The sequence below is a fragment of the Phoenix dactylifera genome, chromosome 12 (assembly GCF_051530095.1).
Source record: "Phoenix dactylifera cultivar Ajwa chromosome 12, Ajwa_hap1_PhDact_Kaust_v1.1, whole genome shotgun sequence".
Lineage (NCBI taxonomy): Eukaryota > Viridiplantae > Streptophyta > Magnoliopsida > Arecales > Arecaceae > Phoenix > Phoenix dactylifera.
The window spans coordinates 3,339,523-3,357,722 of NC_143201.1; the positions used below are offsets into that span (position 1 = coordinate 3,339,523).

The 18,200-nt window shown below is 39.2% G+C and overlaps 1 protein-coding gene across 4 annotated transcripts; it reads left to right on the top strand.

Moving 5' to 3' along the window:
• Nucleotides 1–9,335: 9,335 nt before the first annotated feature.
• Nucleotides 9,336–13,830, top strand: LOC120104780 (uncharacterized). 4 transcript variants are annotated; one of them, XM_089926830.1, is made up of 8 exons: nt 9,336–9,657; nt 11,331–12,101; nt 12,212–12,456; nt 12,540–12,743; nt 12,831–12,923; nt 13,020–13,121; nt 13,213–13,563; nt 13,673–13,829. In XM_089926830.1, exons 2-8 carry the CDS (start codon nt 11,789–11,791, stop codon nt 13,727–13,729), a joined length of 1,365 nt encoding a protein of 454 aa, XP_089782956.1. In that variant the 5' UTR covers nt 9,336–9,657; nt 11,331–11,788; the 3' UTR covers nt 13,730–13,829. The 4 variants fall into 4 exon arrangements, with proteins under 4 accessions (XP_089782956.1, XP_089782958.1, XP_089782959.1 ...); XM_089926832.1 differs by lacking the exon at nt 9,336–9,657 and having other exon boundaries at nt 9,664–11,735; nt 11,845–12,101; nt 13,673–13,830; XM_089926833.1 differs by lacking the exon at nt 9,336–9,657 and having other exon boundaries at nt 9,664–11,735; nt 11,877–12,101; nt 13,673–13,830.
• Nucleotides 13,831–18,200: the final 4,370 nt, after the last annotated feature.

Sequence of the window (18,200 nt, forward strand, 5' to 3'; positions counted from 1 at the left end):
ACAGAGCCTCTTTTAACATTTTATGTACACAAAAGTATATATACCCAAAAAATAAAATCATGATCAAAGATGTCTTCTGCTGCTATCACTAGCGGTGATCTGAAAGAAAAATATAAATAACTAATATGAGCTATACGGCTCAATAAGTAATCATGCATAATCTCACCGGATCACTTATCATACCGAACATTTTTAAGCAGGATTTGAGAAGCTAACATAAGCGTCAAATAATAGCTTTTCATAAAAAAATATTCATACTGAGCCGGTAAATCGGTGTACATACCAACATATCTTTTCATGAATATGCATCGTAAACCTGTATACCGGCATGCCATGGTTTAAATCTACACTCTCAGATTTTTAGCTGCGGTCGTACTTAACTCCCACGATAGGGATTGTATGCCTAGTTATTCTTTCCCATTGGCGGGGGGCCATATGCTCAAATTTATGCCTACTAGCAGAAGCCATCCATAGCATCTGAGAGCCCGTAAGTAGTACTTTTCACAAATAGTACATATAGATAGAATGAAAACTCTTAATAACTAATCACATGCTTATGCCACAAATGTCAGTTGTAAACATCATAACTTAGGTAATTCACAATTCAAAAATATGTGTGTGTGTGTATATATGTGTGCGTGTGTGTATACACATATACATGTGTGTGTATATATATATGTATATATATGTATATATGTATAAATATGTGTATATTTATACATGTATATGTATATATATGTATATGTATATATATAGATATATACGTATATATATGTATATATATGTAATATATACATATACATATATATATAGATATATATATATATATGTAATATATATACACATATACATACATACATACATACATACATACATACATATATACATACATACACATATATATAATACACACACACACACACACACACACACACACATATATATATATATATGATGGGGGGCAAAATGGATCGTCCTGGTCAGGATCGTCCTATCTCGGCCGAGCAGACCGCAACGCCGACCAGAGAACCGCAGTCCAGCTCAGAACCACCATGACCTCGGACTTCACCAAAGGCTTAGTCGACCTCGGCCTAGTCTCTGCACAACCACGGCCTACAACAACTTCTTCTGATGCTTATAATGACGTCCTGGGCCTAAGTTCGAGACACTCTGCTGTGTCAACCGTGAGCCCAAAAGCTCCTTCGACCTTAGGAAAATTCGCCGACCTACCAGACCAAGCTCGAGGCGCCTTATCCATCAACACGCCCCGACCCTCGAGCTCCGAGCGCTCTACCGAAGAAGCTAAGCCGATCTCAGCACCCGAAAAGCCGACTTCACCAAATATATGATGCGACCTCTCGCTGAGCTCGGCCCTGCCTATAGCCGCATCCACGAGCGTGCCCACGCCCGCCTACATGGACATACATTGCAATGCCTCCGCGCCATACTTCGCTTTCCGGCCAATGACAGTCAAAAACAACGCCATGTTGCTCCAGCCATACTCTGCTACAACTGTCAATGCCTTACTATTCACAAAAACAGACTGCATCGTGCGCCGCAAGCAAATTCTAGCTACGCGCCATCAGGCTTGAAGCCATCTCCTCTCATGATGAGAATGAGCCATACATCCACCATCCGGGCATCCTTACAGGGACTATAAATAGCCCCATCTGGTAACGCTTAAGGGACTTTTAATCCATCCGAGATCCACCCTAACTTGAGCGTCAGAGAGTCCTCACCGAAACCACCGGTGAGGCTTTGTATAGGTATGCTGTCGCACGGGAGGTGGCTCACCCTCTTTCTCAACATTCCGGCAACTCCCTCGACTCCTCCAGCATGGCCACCCTTGGGCCAAATTTGAACTATATATATATATATATATATATATATATATATATATATATATATATATATATATATATATATATATATATATATATATATATATATATATATATATATATATATATATATATATATATATATATATATGATGTAAAGAGTTTTGATTCTGGGGCAAAGACCGTGTTTGGTTAAGCTTATTATTTTGTAATATGTACTTTTTTTTATGGAGAATTTAGAGCATCTGCCATTACAATATGAATTCTAGGGTTCTGTTTTTCTCCCCCCTAATAGACAATGCCCAATCACATCCTCTCTTTCTCATGACGGAGGTTCACCATTTTCTTTTCAACTTCCTGAGTACGTTACTCTCTCAAATTAATTATTATGATATTTGAAAAGGTTTTTTTTTCTTATACAGCTTAATTAACTTTACAATGTAAGAGTGTGAACATGACAGCATAAAGTACAAAATACTTTGTGAATAATAAATAGAAAGGAAGGCCAATGCATTCTCATGGCTGGAATATGTACGTATATGTTGTAGGTGAAACAACGGAATGGGAGTGATTCAAGGATAGTACAACTAATCACAGCCCTTGTAGATATACATAAGTAACTAACCATATGCAGGAACCCTGGATGAGAGTTTTAAAGTTTGAATGTTATCCATATTCCTGTTAGTCATTACGTACTATCTCCCACATCATCAACGGGCAAGGAACCTTATTCCCTTGTATTTTTTGGTAAAACTTTGTTCCCTTCTAGAGATCTACAATTGTTCTCTTTTTAAATATTCCCTCTTATCTAAGAGTTATGTTTTTAAACAAGCGCCAAAGGAAAGGAGTTTCAATACCTCAGCATCCATTCTCCTTTTCTCTTTTCTCAGCATTCAAGCTCTAATTTATCTCGATAAGAAAAAAAGCATTTTGCTACATTTATAATTTAAAAAGCCTTCGAACCGAGTATTTTACTATTCGAACTTGACTGAAAAATTGTTCTAGCTAGTCTAGTTAAGCTTGGGTCTAAATCAAGCTCGAGCTGCTCGGCTCTTGTGTACCCTCAGCGTCACCTCCGACTGAGTAGAATGAGGTAGACTATTCATTACGTAACTCCAGATCCAAATTTAATTTGGGGTCCATAGATCCAGGAGAGGGGATGGATATGAGCCAAAACGCATTGATGCTCCACGGAAATGCTGGAGCACCAATGCCTTTTCTCTTTTCTTCTCCAGCATTTCCGTTTTTGGCTCATATCTGTGTCGGATTGCTCAAGTCCATACCAATCAGTATCGTTGAGGGAGCCAGCGGATTTGAGAACCATTTGAATCCGCTCCCATGAAGCCTATAAGTAGCCCTGATCACCTTCCTCGGTGGAAGCAGGAGAGACCAGCAAAGCACTCGAGACCATGAGGAGTAAGCAGGGCAAGGATTATATAAGAGATGGTATCGAGCGGAAGTTCGATACGATGCACACAGTGGCTGATGCGCTCAACCCCTGTGCCGGTTTGGATGGAGTCGTCCATGGAGTTGCTCGAGGGGTCAGCAACTGGCTGTTGGACAAGCACCCTCAAGAGGGAGACAACGCGTGCAATCCCAACAATCCTGCACCTCGGCCACAACGAACTCCCAAATACAAACCTGGGGGCAACAGAACTGGGAACATCAAAACTGGTGACAACAAAACTGGGAAAAACAACCGTGGAAATACTCAAAACAATGGAGGCATCGCTGTTGGCAACAACACTACCGCTCGTGCCGGTGCTCGTCGTGGTGGTGGTGATGATGATGATGATGATGATGATGAGTAATCATGAAACTATTCATCCGTGCAGGAGGCGGTGGTCTGTATCAGTGTATCCCAATAAGGCTATGTAGGTAAAAGCTCTGCTGCTTGCTGCTGTATTATGTAATAAAATTATGGAAATAAGAGCTGAGTTTAGCTGTCCAGTAGTCAGCACTCAGCAGTCCGAGATGGCTATGTAAAACCTACGTTGCTTGCTAGTACGTAATAAAATTATGATAATAAGACCTGTGTTTGTTGTGTGTATAAATACCACAGTTTCCGGCTGCTTTGAAAAAGTATCAATCATGGCCTTGCTATGTTTGAAGCTATGTAGCTTGCAGTGGCTTTGGATTATCACATGAAATAGTCTTGCCACTGTGTTCCCTTGTGATTCTGGAATCGCGTTTGAACCTTCGATTTTTTCTCATCTGACAAGGAATTTTGAGTAGCCAGGCGTATCTACATGCTTGCTTGATCGTATAGGTCAATTTCTTGCAGACATCTCAAACTGATGCCGCATCTCGAACAGCTCTCAAGGGATCGAGTCTTCTACTTGGAAAATGGTCTGCATTGAAGAGACCTGGTGTTGGTATTAGTAACACCTAGCAAACACATTAAAGGAAGACATGCAACACAACCACTTCAAATTATGACCTTTGCAAGCTCATGCGATATTGATTTTAAAGTTACAACAGCAATATCCAATAGCAGACTTAAGGAGTGTCAATTTTACATAACAGGCTGTTAGATTGGTAAGCAACTGCTTTTATATGTGTATCACCAGCTGGGCCTGAACAACAACACCATCTATTGGATCTTGTCTCGATCTGGGTGGGTGGTCCGAAATTTAAGGTCCATGCAGCCAGGTACTGTAACGTGTGATTATCCAAATGGTTGTCCATTTTTATCCACTGCAGCCAAGAGCAGGGGCTGGATGTTTTTTATATACAAAGAGGGATCGTTTTGTGATTCAAATGACAGAACAAGACCATCTTGTCAAAATCTCATTGAAAAATTCTAGCCAATTATGTTTATCCCATCTCTAACTGCGCATAGGGCCTCAATTCTCCTACAATATTCCTCCATCGCTTTGATAGGAAGATTTGCTTTCCACCTATTGATACATGATATCAAGCACTCCCAACTTGGGCTCTGGTGTCAGACATCTCAAACTGATACCGCATCTTGAAGAGCTCTCAAGGGAGTCTTCTACTTGGAAAATGGCCTGCATTGAAGAGCCTTGGTGTTGGCATTAGTAACACCTAGCAAACACATTAAGGGCTCGTTTGGTTCGCGGAAAGTATTTTCTCTCCTAAGAATATGATTTCTGAAAAGCAAATTCCTAAAAAAATGATGCCTAATAAAATACTTTTAGCATGTTTGGTTGATAATGAAAAAGTGACAGATTTTCAGAGTGCTTATGTTTAGTTGACCATTCATTTTTCTAAGAAAGTTATGTGCAATTTCTATCATACCCTTAATAAAAATTAGATTTTTAGTGCCTCTTTAATGCTGAAGGATCTTTTTGAGAAAAAATAAAAATAAAATGATTTCCGGCTCATGGGAAAGTAATTTTTCCATGTTTCTCATGAAAAAGACTTTTCCATGAAATATGGGAATCATAATCCCATGGGAATACAACTTTTTCGTCTCTCTCCTTTCAAAACTCCAACCAAACAAGAGGCATCTCATTACTTTTTGGTTGACCACACTTTTTTTCCTTCTTTTTCCGTGAACCAAACGAGCCCTAAAGGAAGACATGCAACACAACCACTTCAATTTATGACCTTTACCAGCTCATGTGATATTGATTTTAAAATTACAACAGCAATATCCAATAGCAGACTTAAGGAGTGTAAATTTTACATAACAGGCTGTTAGATTGGTAACCAACTGGTTTTATATGTGTATCCCCAGCTGGGCCTGAACAACAACTCCACCAAAACACTTGGTGCACCGAAGCATTGAATTTTGCACTTCTCAAACCAATTAAGATCGGTCAAGTGAGGTCATTCTCATCTAGAGGTTCTTCTTCCTTGGCCTCTTCTCCCTTCAGCTCCTTCAAATCCCCCGTTGGCAATTTCCTCGCAAGCCTGATTATCTGCAAGCATTGAAACAGAATTCCTTGAGCTAAAAATCAGAGTTGAAATCACAGAAAATGATAAATCAACTCTAATGTAGATATCATCGACTGTCGGGCAAAATAAAATCACACATATGTCAACACAGACATATCCACTGAACTCCACTACAAGCTCAGCGGGAGATGGAATAAACTTTAGGCATACAAACAACCGTTAACCAAAGTAACTTAAGAGGTATTAAACCAAGATCCTGTAATCATCCAAGTTCAGACTTGCATATTGGGTTCTCCCCTCCTCCCTCCCTCCTTTCATGCTTGGATGACAGAAATATCCAGCTCTTCTCCAAGGAAAGAAGCGCTACTTGCTGGTCTAAATGGACCAATGGGGCCACTCCTCATCATTCTAACCATGATATTCACTAATCAATTAGCTTGGAAGCTGGAAAGGATATGCCATGACAAAGTCATCCAATCAACCTCTTCCAGGAATCTTTCTATGAAGATTGATTTGACAAATCTTCAGCCAGGAAGATCTTAGAAAGAGCAGAATCTATGTGAAGGATTATCATGTTCACTCAATTGGCCAATCATTTTGGTTGAAATTTCACCCAAGTCAGGCTTCACTCTCACCCGCATAACTCACAGCGAGGTAGGTTTAGGGGCGAATACAGAAGCACCTGCACATGGCTCCTCTGCTAAATTCTCATTGCCAACTATTTGAAGCATCTAATCTACTTCTTCACTTATACAGTGGGGAGGTCATCACGCAGCTCTTCTACGCAATGTGTTGTACATATATGCTGGCAATGACTGCAATTGCACAAGTCAAAGAGCAGATGAGGGAGAAAAAAACAGATTTTTTGCATCATCAAATATATGAATAAGCTAATTAAAACCAAATTGAAATCAGAGACTGGCAGAAAAGTGTGGCAAGAATGTCTGAGTGCAGGCAAAGAAACTTCCTCTCAATATCCCTGTCATTTTAGCATCTCAAATGAACTTCCTGACATTAGTAGTCGGAGTTTTACCATGAAAATCCACACGGATCTTCTAAGCTTATCGATGTCATTTACATCAATGGGACCTAAGTATCTGTGCTTTATTAATCTGCATCTGGACGGCAAATTCACCAGAAAGGAGGCTCCAATACAAAGATGACTTTCAGTATAAATTATAATCGTGCCTCGGAAATAGATGCTGGGAACAAGCTAGTTGATCAAATTAATAGTCACCACAGTGATGAAAACCAAAAGTGACCTGTACAAGCAATTCTACAATTTCTTTGTCCCTCTTTCCTTTTATTTCTTTGCCATTGTACAAGAGGTAGGGAAGCAAAAGAAAATAATTGTATGGCTCAATGCACAAAGGGGCATAAGAACAAACCATCACTCTGCATGCCTTCTCTAGCAATGCTTGCACCTATTGCAGAATTTTCTCTTGTATAGTTGTAAAACACATACTATACCTAGTATGGACCTAGCCACATACTTTCCATGTCTTTCCGCCTCAGGAAGTCTTCTTGTAACATGGACATAATGCATGTGCACTATATTTTACGCTGTGGTTGCATCTCAACATGACATCATGGCCCTTGCTTCCGAAATGTTTCATCCACATTGAAGGCCACCTTTGTCATATGAGATCAGGTACCCCAAGGAGCAGCCACCAAGGGTGACCATAAATCTAGCTTTGTAGGTCACATAGCCCTCAATCTACCATTTCAGTGCAAACTGCAAAGGACATTTACATCATCCTCATGCCATAGCAAAATGAAGCTCTTTCATTATTAATCTTGCCAATAAGTCTCCGATAGGTAGGGTTCTATCATCAAATGCATCCTATTCTGCTCTACATATGCCTCAAGGTGGCTTTTGGAGCTAAATTAGTGTCTTACCAAAATAAGTACTGACACCACCACCATATCAAAATATTTATACATCAATTCACAAAGATTCAAGAAGGCAACCAAGATCCAAGAAAAGCCCCAAATGTTCAAAATATCAAGCTTCTCCTAATGTAAAAGAAGATTATCATCATTTGCCTACATTACACACTACAAATGCATGGTGGGATAAGGATTCCACCAAGATATCCGTTTTTGTGGAAAAAGAAAAAATAAATCCAGTGAGCACAAGAATTCCATTATCACAAGGAGGTTGAAAACCCTGGAGCATCCCTGACGTGGTCAGAAAAACGCAGCTAGGAAAAAGCTTCAGAGGAGGATGGGACTACACATGCATGTCTCATTCATATTTTTAAGTTGAAGATGCTTTGTTAGTAGCTCATAAACAAATAAACATACTTTCCAGATGATCCTATTCTATTACTACCACCTTCATGGTCCTCCATGGTTTTCATCCAAATGAGTGGAAGTTTCATGCTAAGCTACATGCCAAGCTAAAAACCATTGCAAAAAGTGATCATCTCTCATGCATAGGGTTAAAAGCATCCCTAAATTTTATTAGCATCTCCAGATCTTTCTTGGATTATCTAAAAATGGTTGTCCTTGCATTTTGTTTACATCTCCATATTCAAAGAGGTGCTTCTGTCTCTTGTCCAGAAAACACCTTTCTTTGAGATCTCCACTATTGAATGTGCATAAAGATATGGTCAAGTTTCTTGTGCACATTATCCAAACTAATGAGGTTGACTAAATTTCTTCACTCTCAAAATATGTTTTCTAAAATAAAGCATCAGTTACAGAAAGTGATTGAGTAGATCATTAAATGGGGATTTCCACCATTCTGTGACACTTTTAAACTAACAGAATTTTTCATCATGATGAGAAAAATTTGACAAAACAGATTCAGTAAAAAGGGCTTACCGTGCATATTTGGTGGTTGCTCATTGGCAGGCATGGAGCATTCAGAAGACATCAGAGAGATCTAACGAATAACAAATTAGAACCTAGAACTGAGGAAACAGAAAATGCTGCCAAAGCTAATGCTTATAATGGCCTGCTAAATATACCAACACCAAAAGAACGGCCTGAAGAAAGAATCCTACAAATGTACTTAATATGAACAAATCTAGGAGGCCAGCTATAGGAAGCTGGTAACTCACTTTTACTATGTCAAGAGAAATATTCAGTGTGAAACATATCATCCACTTCATAGGACATCTACCAATGATAAAGTCAATATCCACCATACAAGAGGTTGGGAGAAAAATTCTGTACACTAACCCTTCATAGACTGACTCATTGACATACAGAAATATTTTATTCTGTACATGGTTTCATTGAACAGATGTTCTTTTTTCTAAATTCCAACATGAACCAGAGCATCATAAAAGATGCATGCAAGAGGTTGAAAGTGGCTTGAATATGATTGGCATGCTATGTTCTTCATAATACAGATAACAACCATTTTGCTATGCCAATTTTTTTTGTTCTCTTAAAAATGAGGTCTATGGTAGGACCCAACAAACTTGATGAGACTAACTTTCAGATGTACATCACGAAATGTTTCTACCAGGAAATACTATCACTACAACAAAATCTTGTTTTAACGACTCTTTTTTGCCGACGCTTTATCCAAGCGTCGGCGATTTTCCGACTCCCGCCCAAATATGCCGACGCTTTTAAAAAGCGTCGGCCATAGAGAAGTAAAATTGGCATCAAAACCTAGCGGCCGTTCCCCTCCTCCTCATTCTGCATCCCGATCAAGGCTAGCCCCTCCTCCCTCCTCTCCGACGACGAGCGGCCGACCCTTGTCGTCTCCGGTGCCGAGCGGCGTCCGATGGCAAGCTCCTCTCCTCCTCCCTCCTCTCCGACGACGAGCAGCCGATCCTTGTCCACTCCGGCGTCGAGCAACGTCCGACGGCGAGATCCTCTCCTCCTCCCTCCTCTCCGACGACGAGCGGCCGATCCTTGTCCACTCCGGCGCCGAGCGACGTCCGACGGCGAGCTCCTCTCCTCCTCCCTCCTCTCCGGCATTTAATAGCAGGTGAGTTTTTTCCCCAACCCTCTCCGGCATTTCAAACCCTCTTCTTTTATTTGTTGATCTGGTTCTTGCTGTAAGGCAATCGACATCTCGTTTTATTGACTAATAAATAATAGGGTTCTTGGAGATTTTAGAAATGACTCAATGAGCAACAACGGATTTTCTTAGGAAGAGTATCTACAACCTTCTGTGGGTTTATAAAGCCAAACTTGTTAAGAAAAAAATTTGGGCATGTTGGTACCTCTGGCAAATATTTGTGATATGAAGATTGTATTGCAAGAAGTTAGGCGCATCATTTGATCTTTATTTTGTCGTTCTCATGTATCGATTAGATAAGGCAGTTAAGTCATGATGTATGTTTTTGCGCTGCTTGTTCATTAGATATATTCAACATAGTGATTTCAGGAACATAATTAAGCTGCTGGGTTAGGGGTTGGGGGGTTCGGGATGATTACTTCTTAATTGCATACATTCGTACTCTTCTGCCTTTTAGTATTCAAGGGTTTTGCATACAGCAAGTTCCCCCTAAGAATGACTGGCTAATAGCTCTACTTGGTAATAAAATCAGTAGTCTTCAGGATCAACAAGCAATATCAGCAACTAAAATTGCAAGCTCTTTGGAAGAAAATAATAGATACATAAGCATTTCGATCTGTTTACAGAGAAAGGGCAAAATCTAGAACAATCATCTGAAAGCATGGCTGTAGTCATGGAAATAGAAATTCTTGTAGATGAAGTGAGACAGCCACCTGGATGCGAGGAAGCACAGTACCGCTACTGAGACAACAGCAGTCCTGGTGTTGGTCGACATCAAACCCTGCTTGGAAGCTGCAACAATTCCAATGGAGGCTATTGAAATAACTTGCAGAAAAATATTAGGAGCTGACTCTGTCCGATACTGCAATGCGCAAATCGGACATATTAGGAGTGGAGGGTGCGTCTGTGAAAGAAGTTCTGTTTTCTGCAAAGAATAGTAGGTTTTTGAGAAGATACCATAATTCTGTGCTTATGGGTGAGGACTTGGTTTGGCCTGTGCATGGATTGAACGATTGTCTCTCAAATAGAGTTTGTTTTTGAAAAACAGTAGCTACTGATGGCTTTTTGGTGAATGTCTTTATTATGTTGGGGGTGGAACTTTTCAGAAACTAATTTTTGGTATTGAGAAGACTATAATGCTTTGAGAGATGGATCAATGAGCTGTTGGATCAGTTATATACTTCTTGAGACAACAAAACTCCTGCTCTTAAGTGATGTGGTAAAATCATGATATGTTGGTTAAAGACTAGGAGGATGATCAATCAGGTAATTAAAAGGAGGATATATTTATTCAAGTAATTTGTAGTTTTTTTAATAAAAATCAGCATTTCTTTTTGTGCCTCTGATTTTCTGCTTTATTTACATTCGCAATCTTTTCAAACAAACTTGTAAGTTTTGGCCATGAATCGCTTTCATATCTTGGCTTTCTGATTGGCATCGGAATTAAAATGTGGATCATCACTTATAGTCATGCTCTATCTCAAATGATACTCATCTGATCATTCAGTTACTTCATTTTATAAGACATGATAGCACAAACATTACTTTCCTAGTGCTTAGATAAAACCTCTATTGAAATAATTTCAATGCCATATTCCCCCATGTCTGAACATTGTCTTGTATCTCATGTGTAAGTTCAGCAAGTATTTCCCTACGTTCAAACAAAGGAGTTAACAGTCACTTCACTAGAGATCCTCAGCATGATGTGACAGGAAAGGAAAGCAACACAAAGCCATGAAGTATTAATAAGACATTTAAGGGGTTAACAGTCAGATGGTTGATGCGGGATATGCACCCAAAGAAGTTAATTTGCATTATGAATAAAAGAAGAGCTAATCAGTAGCATATATTAAGTTTCTGAATAGAACAGGATTTACCTCATTAAATTTGAGAATGTGACAGAGAGCAGATGAAACAGTTTATTCTGCAAGATACATCAATTATCAGGGATCCTCAATGCGGTCGCTACTATATGGTGCAAAAAGTATGATCTTTCAGTTGCTTCTCCATGCAAGGTGAACTGCCTTTTGGTCTCACTTACTGAGGTAAAAATGATTGAATTCTGCATTTTAAGCCAGGAGAAACTCCAGCATTTAACATGTGGCATAATCATCATGAGGTAATAACAGAGAATGACTGTCTTTCTCTGTACAGGTTGATATATTGCTTCTTTTTGTGCATACTAGGTAACAACATGCCGCAAAGAAAACGATTCAAAGATGTTGAGTTTCAATACACGTCTGTGGGATCTTCTTTCGATCAATCCCTGCAGTCTCAGCAGCCCCAGCAGCCCGACGAGCCGCAGCAGCACGAGTCCCATTTTCAGCATGAGTCTCACTCTCAGCACGAGTCTCAGTCTGAGCACGTGCCACCTGCTGATTGTCCAGACATGGATGACGTGAACATCCAGGGTAATTTGATTTACATTTTATATATTAATTTTTTTTACAATCTAATTATATTAAATCATTTGCCTTTAATGTTTTATTTAATGGATGGATATTTTATTTTATTTTTATAGATGGACTAGGAAGAGTGAGGAGGACACGAGGACCCACTCGAGCACGGGACGTGTGGAGCCTACGCGAGGATGAGAAGATTGTGGTGCATTGCAATGAACTGGGGCAGCCTATCAAGAGGGCTGCAAGCATTTTATCGACTTTTCTAGGATCGGTTGCACGGAAGGGTCAGTTGTGTCCGCTCAATTATACGAAATGGAATGAAATGCTTTCTTCGTATAAGGTTGAGCTTCTTAAAGTTATTGAGGTAAAGAATTGAATTTGCTTACTATCACAATTTTATTTTTTGATTTAACATTGTTATAACATTCTTTAATTACTTTGATGTAGAAAAAGTTTTTGCTCCCTAAAGAGAGTCATGATTGGGTGCTGAAGTCCGTCAACCGCAAGTGGAAAGAATATAGGGCCAAGTTAAAGGCGGACTGGAAGCACGATGGTATGACAGAAGAGGAGGTAGCCCGTGTTTGTCCTCCTGATGTAATCCATCATCAGTGGAGGGAGCTTGTCCACTATTGGTTTTCCGAGAAAGCTCAGGTTGTGTATATTTTTTTCAATACCTTATATTGTATCTACTAATAATTTAGATTACAAATTTATATTGTTTATTCCTTTTTTGGGAAGACATATTCCAATATTGGTAGAGCTGCACGAGCCTCTCAAACTGTTCCTCATACTTCAGGCTCGATGAGTTATGCTCGACGTAAAGCTGAATTCGTAAGTTTTTTTGAAACTCTCTGAAACTATTTTAAATTGTTCTATCATATAGCATGTATTATGATAACTAGCTTGCCAATATATCTTTTGTTGTAGATGGATGATAATGGGAGGGAGCCTGGTAAGGTGGAGTTTTATAAGATGACTCACACCCACCGAGATGGCAGTTTTGTTCGGAAGGAGTCAAGAGATATAGTCGTATGTATTTATCTTTGAATCTTTCAACGATATTTTTATTAGTTCTATTACTGGCATACATTAATATGACTTTTTCTTTTGAGAGATATAGGATAGGGCAACAACTCTTATTTCAGAGCGCGTCGGGGAGTCATCATCATCCGACGCGACCAGTCATGTCGAAGCTCAGGTGCTCGCTGAATTATTGGGCCCAGAGCGTTATGGTAGAGTGAGGGGTTATGGCGTTGGGGTTACCCCCACTCAGTTGTCTGCAGTAGGCATGTATACTAGAAATGCTGGAGAAGGCAGTAGCAATGCAGAAGTTAGTAGACTTCGGGCAACAATTGAAGATATGAAGGATCGCCATCAAGCAGAGTTGGCAGAGCTGAAGCAGAACCAACAAACTTTGCAATCTCAGCTTGAGCATATTTCATCTATGTTACAGCGATTTCTCCCTCCTCAGGTAAATAACTATATGTATTTGATGACTTTACATAATCATCACTTATTTTGCATGAGTTAATAATTTTCATATTTCTAACTTCTAAAGTTTCTCTTCTTTTTTTTTGTAGATTCCTGATACTTCAACAGCTCATAGAGATGATGATGGTGCTGAATCCGGTCCCTGATACTTTTTAGACTGTTATTTAAGGAGTTTTATATGTATCTTTCTTATATTTTTCAAAGAACATTGTAATTCTAAATTTATTAATCATATATGACAAGATGAATATTTTGAATGATTTGAATATTTGTGTTGATGTAAATGTAATGCAGGTTCATATTGGCGTAAATGTTGATTTATAATATGCATGTGTTTTATTAATAATTTTTTTAAAAAAAAATCCCACTCCCGACGCTTTAAAGCGTCGTTAAAAACCAAATTTGGCCCGTAAGAAAGACTTTCACCGACGCTTATAAGCGTCGGCAAAAAAACAACAACTATACCACCACGCAAGGTGGTAGTCTATGCCGACGCTAATTCGCGTCGGCAAAAGATCTACACCGACGCTTTCCTAAGCGTCGGTAAATACCCGGTTTTGCCGACGCTTTTCTTGCGCGTCGGCAAAAATCTTTCCCACTCAGGTATCATCGACGCGTCTACGACGCTTGCTTTTGCGTAGGCGGGGTTTTTGCCGACGCTAATAAGCGTCGGTAAAGGCCAATAAAAGCGCCGGTAAAAGTCACTATTCCTGTAGTGGTATAGTTCCTCCACATCTCAGTCATCAACATGGATCATCTACATCTGAAAGGATTTCTCCCTAACTTAAGAAAATAATTTGTTTAGAGGTCTGATAATGAGTAGAAATCATTCATGATTTACTCAAATTCTATACAAAATACTAAGAGTCATATTTAAGAATGACACTTCGGTTTTACTCATGAAGAGGAATTCTAAGTAAATTTCATAGGTAAGACAAAATGTCTCTTTGGAAACACAAATATCTCAAATAACATCTCTTGGTTCAATGCACAATTAAGTTTATTTATTTCCAACACCCCCCTTTAAACTTAATTGTCTTCTATCCTTCATACCGAGCAAACCTTTAAATTTGTTAAAAAGATCAACTCCAAGTGGTTTAGTAAAAATGTCCGCAACTTGATCATGAGTCTTCACATAAATAAGCTCCACATCTTTGTTCTTCACATGCTCCCAGATTGAATGAAAACGAACATCTATATGTTTGCTCCTTTGATGATAAATCGGATTCTTCCCTATAGCAATTGCCGACTTGCTATCAATATAAATTTGTATAGCATCATTTTGATCAAAATTAATCTCTTTTAGCAAGCTCCTTAGCCATATTGCATGACTAACACATGAAGATGACGCAACATATTCTGCTTCACACGTTGAAAGAGTAACAATCGTTTGCTTCTTAGACATCCATGAGAATGCCGTATTACCTATAAAAAATACAAATCCGGAAGTACTTTTTCGGTCATCCAAGTCTCCATCCCAATCACTATCAGAATAGCCTTCAAGTTGAAAATTATTAGAATAAAAATAGAATAAGCCAAGGCTTAGAGTACCTTGAACATAACGTAGAATCCTCTTTGCTGCCTTCTAATGAGATGATTTTGGTTCCTCCATGAACCGACTCACCAAACCAACGCCATATAATATGTCTGGTCTTGTACATGTCAAGTATCTCAAACACCCCACCAAGCTTTTGTAGAGTGTAGGATCAGTCTCCTTGCCTTCATCATTCTTTGACAATTTTACACCACAATCCACTGGTGTGTTAATTGGATTGCATTCTTCCATCTTGAACCTTTTAATCACTTCCTTTGCATAGTGCTCTTGGGAAAGAAAAATTCCATCTTCTAATTGATTCACTTCTAAACCAAGAAAATAGGACATAAGTCCCATGTCGGTCATTTCGAACTCCTTTGCCATTGCTTGTTTGAATTCTTTGATCAATTGTATAGAATTGCCGGTGAAGATAAGATTATCAACATACAATGAGATAAGTAATTTGTTTCCATCCTTCTCTTTGATATAGAGAGCTTGTTCATAGGGACATTGAACAAACCCATTTGCCTTGAAATAAGCATCAATTCTTGAATTCCAAGCTCTAGGTGCTTGCTTCAAATCGTAGAGCGCCTTTTTTAATTTCAATACTTTGTCTTCTTGTCCACTTCTGACATAACCTTTGGTTTCTCAATGTACACTTCTTCATTCAAATAGCCATTAAGAAAGGCTGATTTGACATTAAGTTAAAAAATCTTCCATTTGTTTTGAGCCGCCAAAGAAATCACCAAGCGAATGGTCTCTATTTGAGCAACGGGAGCAAAAACCTCCTCGTAGTCAATTCCGGCCTTTTGCTTGTAGCCTTTAGCCGCAAGTCATGCTTTGTATTTCTCCATTTCACCTTGCGGATTTCTTTTGACTTTGTAAACCAACTTTACTCCAATTGGTTCAAGCCCATTTGGTAGAGAAGTGAGCTCCCATGTCTCATTCTTTTCTATGGCTTCTATCTCTTCATTCATGGCTTTCCTCTACTTCTTATCTTTGATAGCATCTTCAAAAAAAATTATTTCTTCATTAGCAAAAAGATAAATAAGATTTAGGAGAGTTGTCACCTCATATAAATCTTGAATGCTTCTTGTCTTTAGTAGTATTGAAACATCTTCAATCGATGAAGTAGGAGATGAAGGTGGTGTTGGTTCTCTAGTTTGCTCCTTGATCTGCTCTTTATCTTGTATCATCACCATGTTAGTGCTCCAATTCCAAATGCCGTCTTCTCAAAACTCCACATCGCAGCTTACAATGACTTTCTTCTCCTTTGGTTCATAAAGTTTATAGGTTTCGGATCTTGCATTGTACCCAATGAAGATGCATGGTAAGCTTTTATCATCTAACTTGCTTCTCCTTTAATTTGAAATATGTGCATAAGCTATGCACCCAAACACCTTCAAATGAGAGATATTGGGCTTGTAACCACTCCATGATTCTTGTGGTGTTACTTCTTTCAAGTTCTTTGTGGGGCATCTATTAAGCAAGTAGACCGCACAATTGACGGTCTCGCCCCAAAACTCCTTCGACAACTTCTTTATTTTAAGCATGCTTCGGACCATGTCAAGTATAGTCCGATTTTTTCTTTCCGCAACACCATTTTGTTGAGGTGAGTATGGAGCGGTCAAGGGTCTTCAAATGCCATGAGTTTTGCAAAAAGCTTCAAACTCCTTGGATGTGAATTCTCCTCCACGATCTGATCGCAACGCCTTGATAGTATAGCCACTTTGATTCGCCACCAAAGTTTTAAAATCCTTGAAAGCTTGAAATGCTTCTGACTTCTCTTTCAAGAGATACACCCATGTTTTTCTGCTGAAATCATCAATAAAAGTTAGAAAAAAGCGACGACCTCCAAATGAACTTGGAGTGATTGGTCCGCAAATGTCGGTATGGATAAGTTGAAGTGGTGTTTTTGCTTTGTTATAAAACTTCTTTGGGAAGCTCCTCCTTGAGTGTTTGCCAAGAACACACCCCTCACATATATTATTAGGGACATCAATATAAGGCAGCTCCTTCACCATTCTCTTACTTGAAAGAAGCTTTAGAGCACCAAAGTTTACATGTCCGAACCGCAAATGCTAAAGCCAAGATACATCCTTCATACATGCACTTAGACATTTAGCAATAATATGATTTATGTTTAATACAAACATGCGGTTATTTGACATAGGAACATGAGCAATCAATTTATTTTGTTTCCTTAGATAGAAGCTTTCTTTCTTTAGTTGCATATCGAATCCTCTCTCCAAGAGTTGCCCAATACTAAGAATATTGGTTTTCATATCAGGCATATAATAGACATTGAAAATAAACTGTTGGCTTCCATCTTTGAGTTGAATAAGTATCTTACCAATGCCCTTCACATTTATCTTGGAAGCATCTCCAAATGAGACATGGCCATTCACCGATTCATCAAGCTCCATGAAAATTTATTTGTGCCCTGACATGTGGTTACTTGCACCGGAGTCCAAGTACCACATTTTTTGATTGATAGCATCTCCTCGTTTTCGTGCTAGTAGAAGCACATCATCTCCATCATCTTTCTTTTTGATATAATTGACTTTCTCATGAACTTGACTAGATTGATTAGAGTAGTACTCAAAAGAATAATGCCCAAATTTGTTGCAATTGTAACATTGAACTTGACCCTTGTCATACCTTCGGCCTCTACCTCTTTGTCTTCTTCCTCCACGATTTTGGTTGCCTTCCTCAATATTGTTGTGGACACTACGGCCTCTACCACGACCATAAGATCCACCTCAACCTCTACCATGACCACGTCCTCGGCCACGACCACGACCTCTTTGGCTACTTTCGCCTCTTGACGACTCCTTTTTATTATTAATGGAGAGCTTGCTTTGTAGAACTTGCTCCAATGGCTCTTGTCTTCTCTTTAGTATTCTTTGCTCATGGGCTTGAAGTGAACTCATAAGCTCATCCACCGTCATAGTGTCCAAGTCTTTGGACTCTTCAATGGCCGCCACAATATAATCAAATTTGTGGTCCAAGGATCGTATGATTTTTTCCAAGACCCGATTATCATCAAGTGTCTCACCGTTCCTCCTCAATTAGTTCACAAC

Coding starts and splice junctions, on each gene's coding strand:
- LOC120104780 (XM_089926830.1), top strand. CDS start 11,789: ATGTGGCATAATCATCATGAGGTAATAACAGAGAATGACTGTCTTTCT. Junction 12,457..12,539: donor AGCTTCTTAAAGTTATTGAG/GTAAAGAATTGA, acceptor ACTTTGATGTAG/AAAAAGTTTTTGCTCCCTAA. Junction 13,564..13,672: donor AGCGATTTCTCCCTCCTCAG/GTAAATAACTAT, acceptor TTTTTTTTGTAG/ATTCCTGATACTTCAACAGC.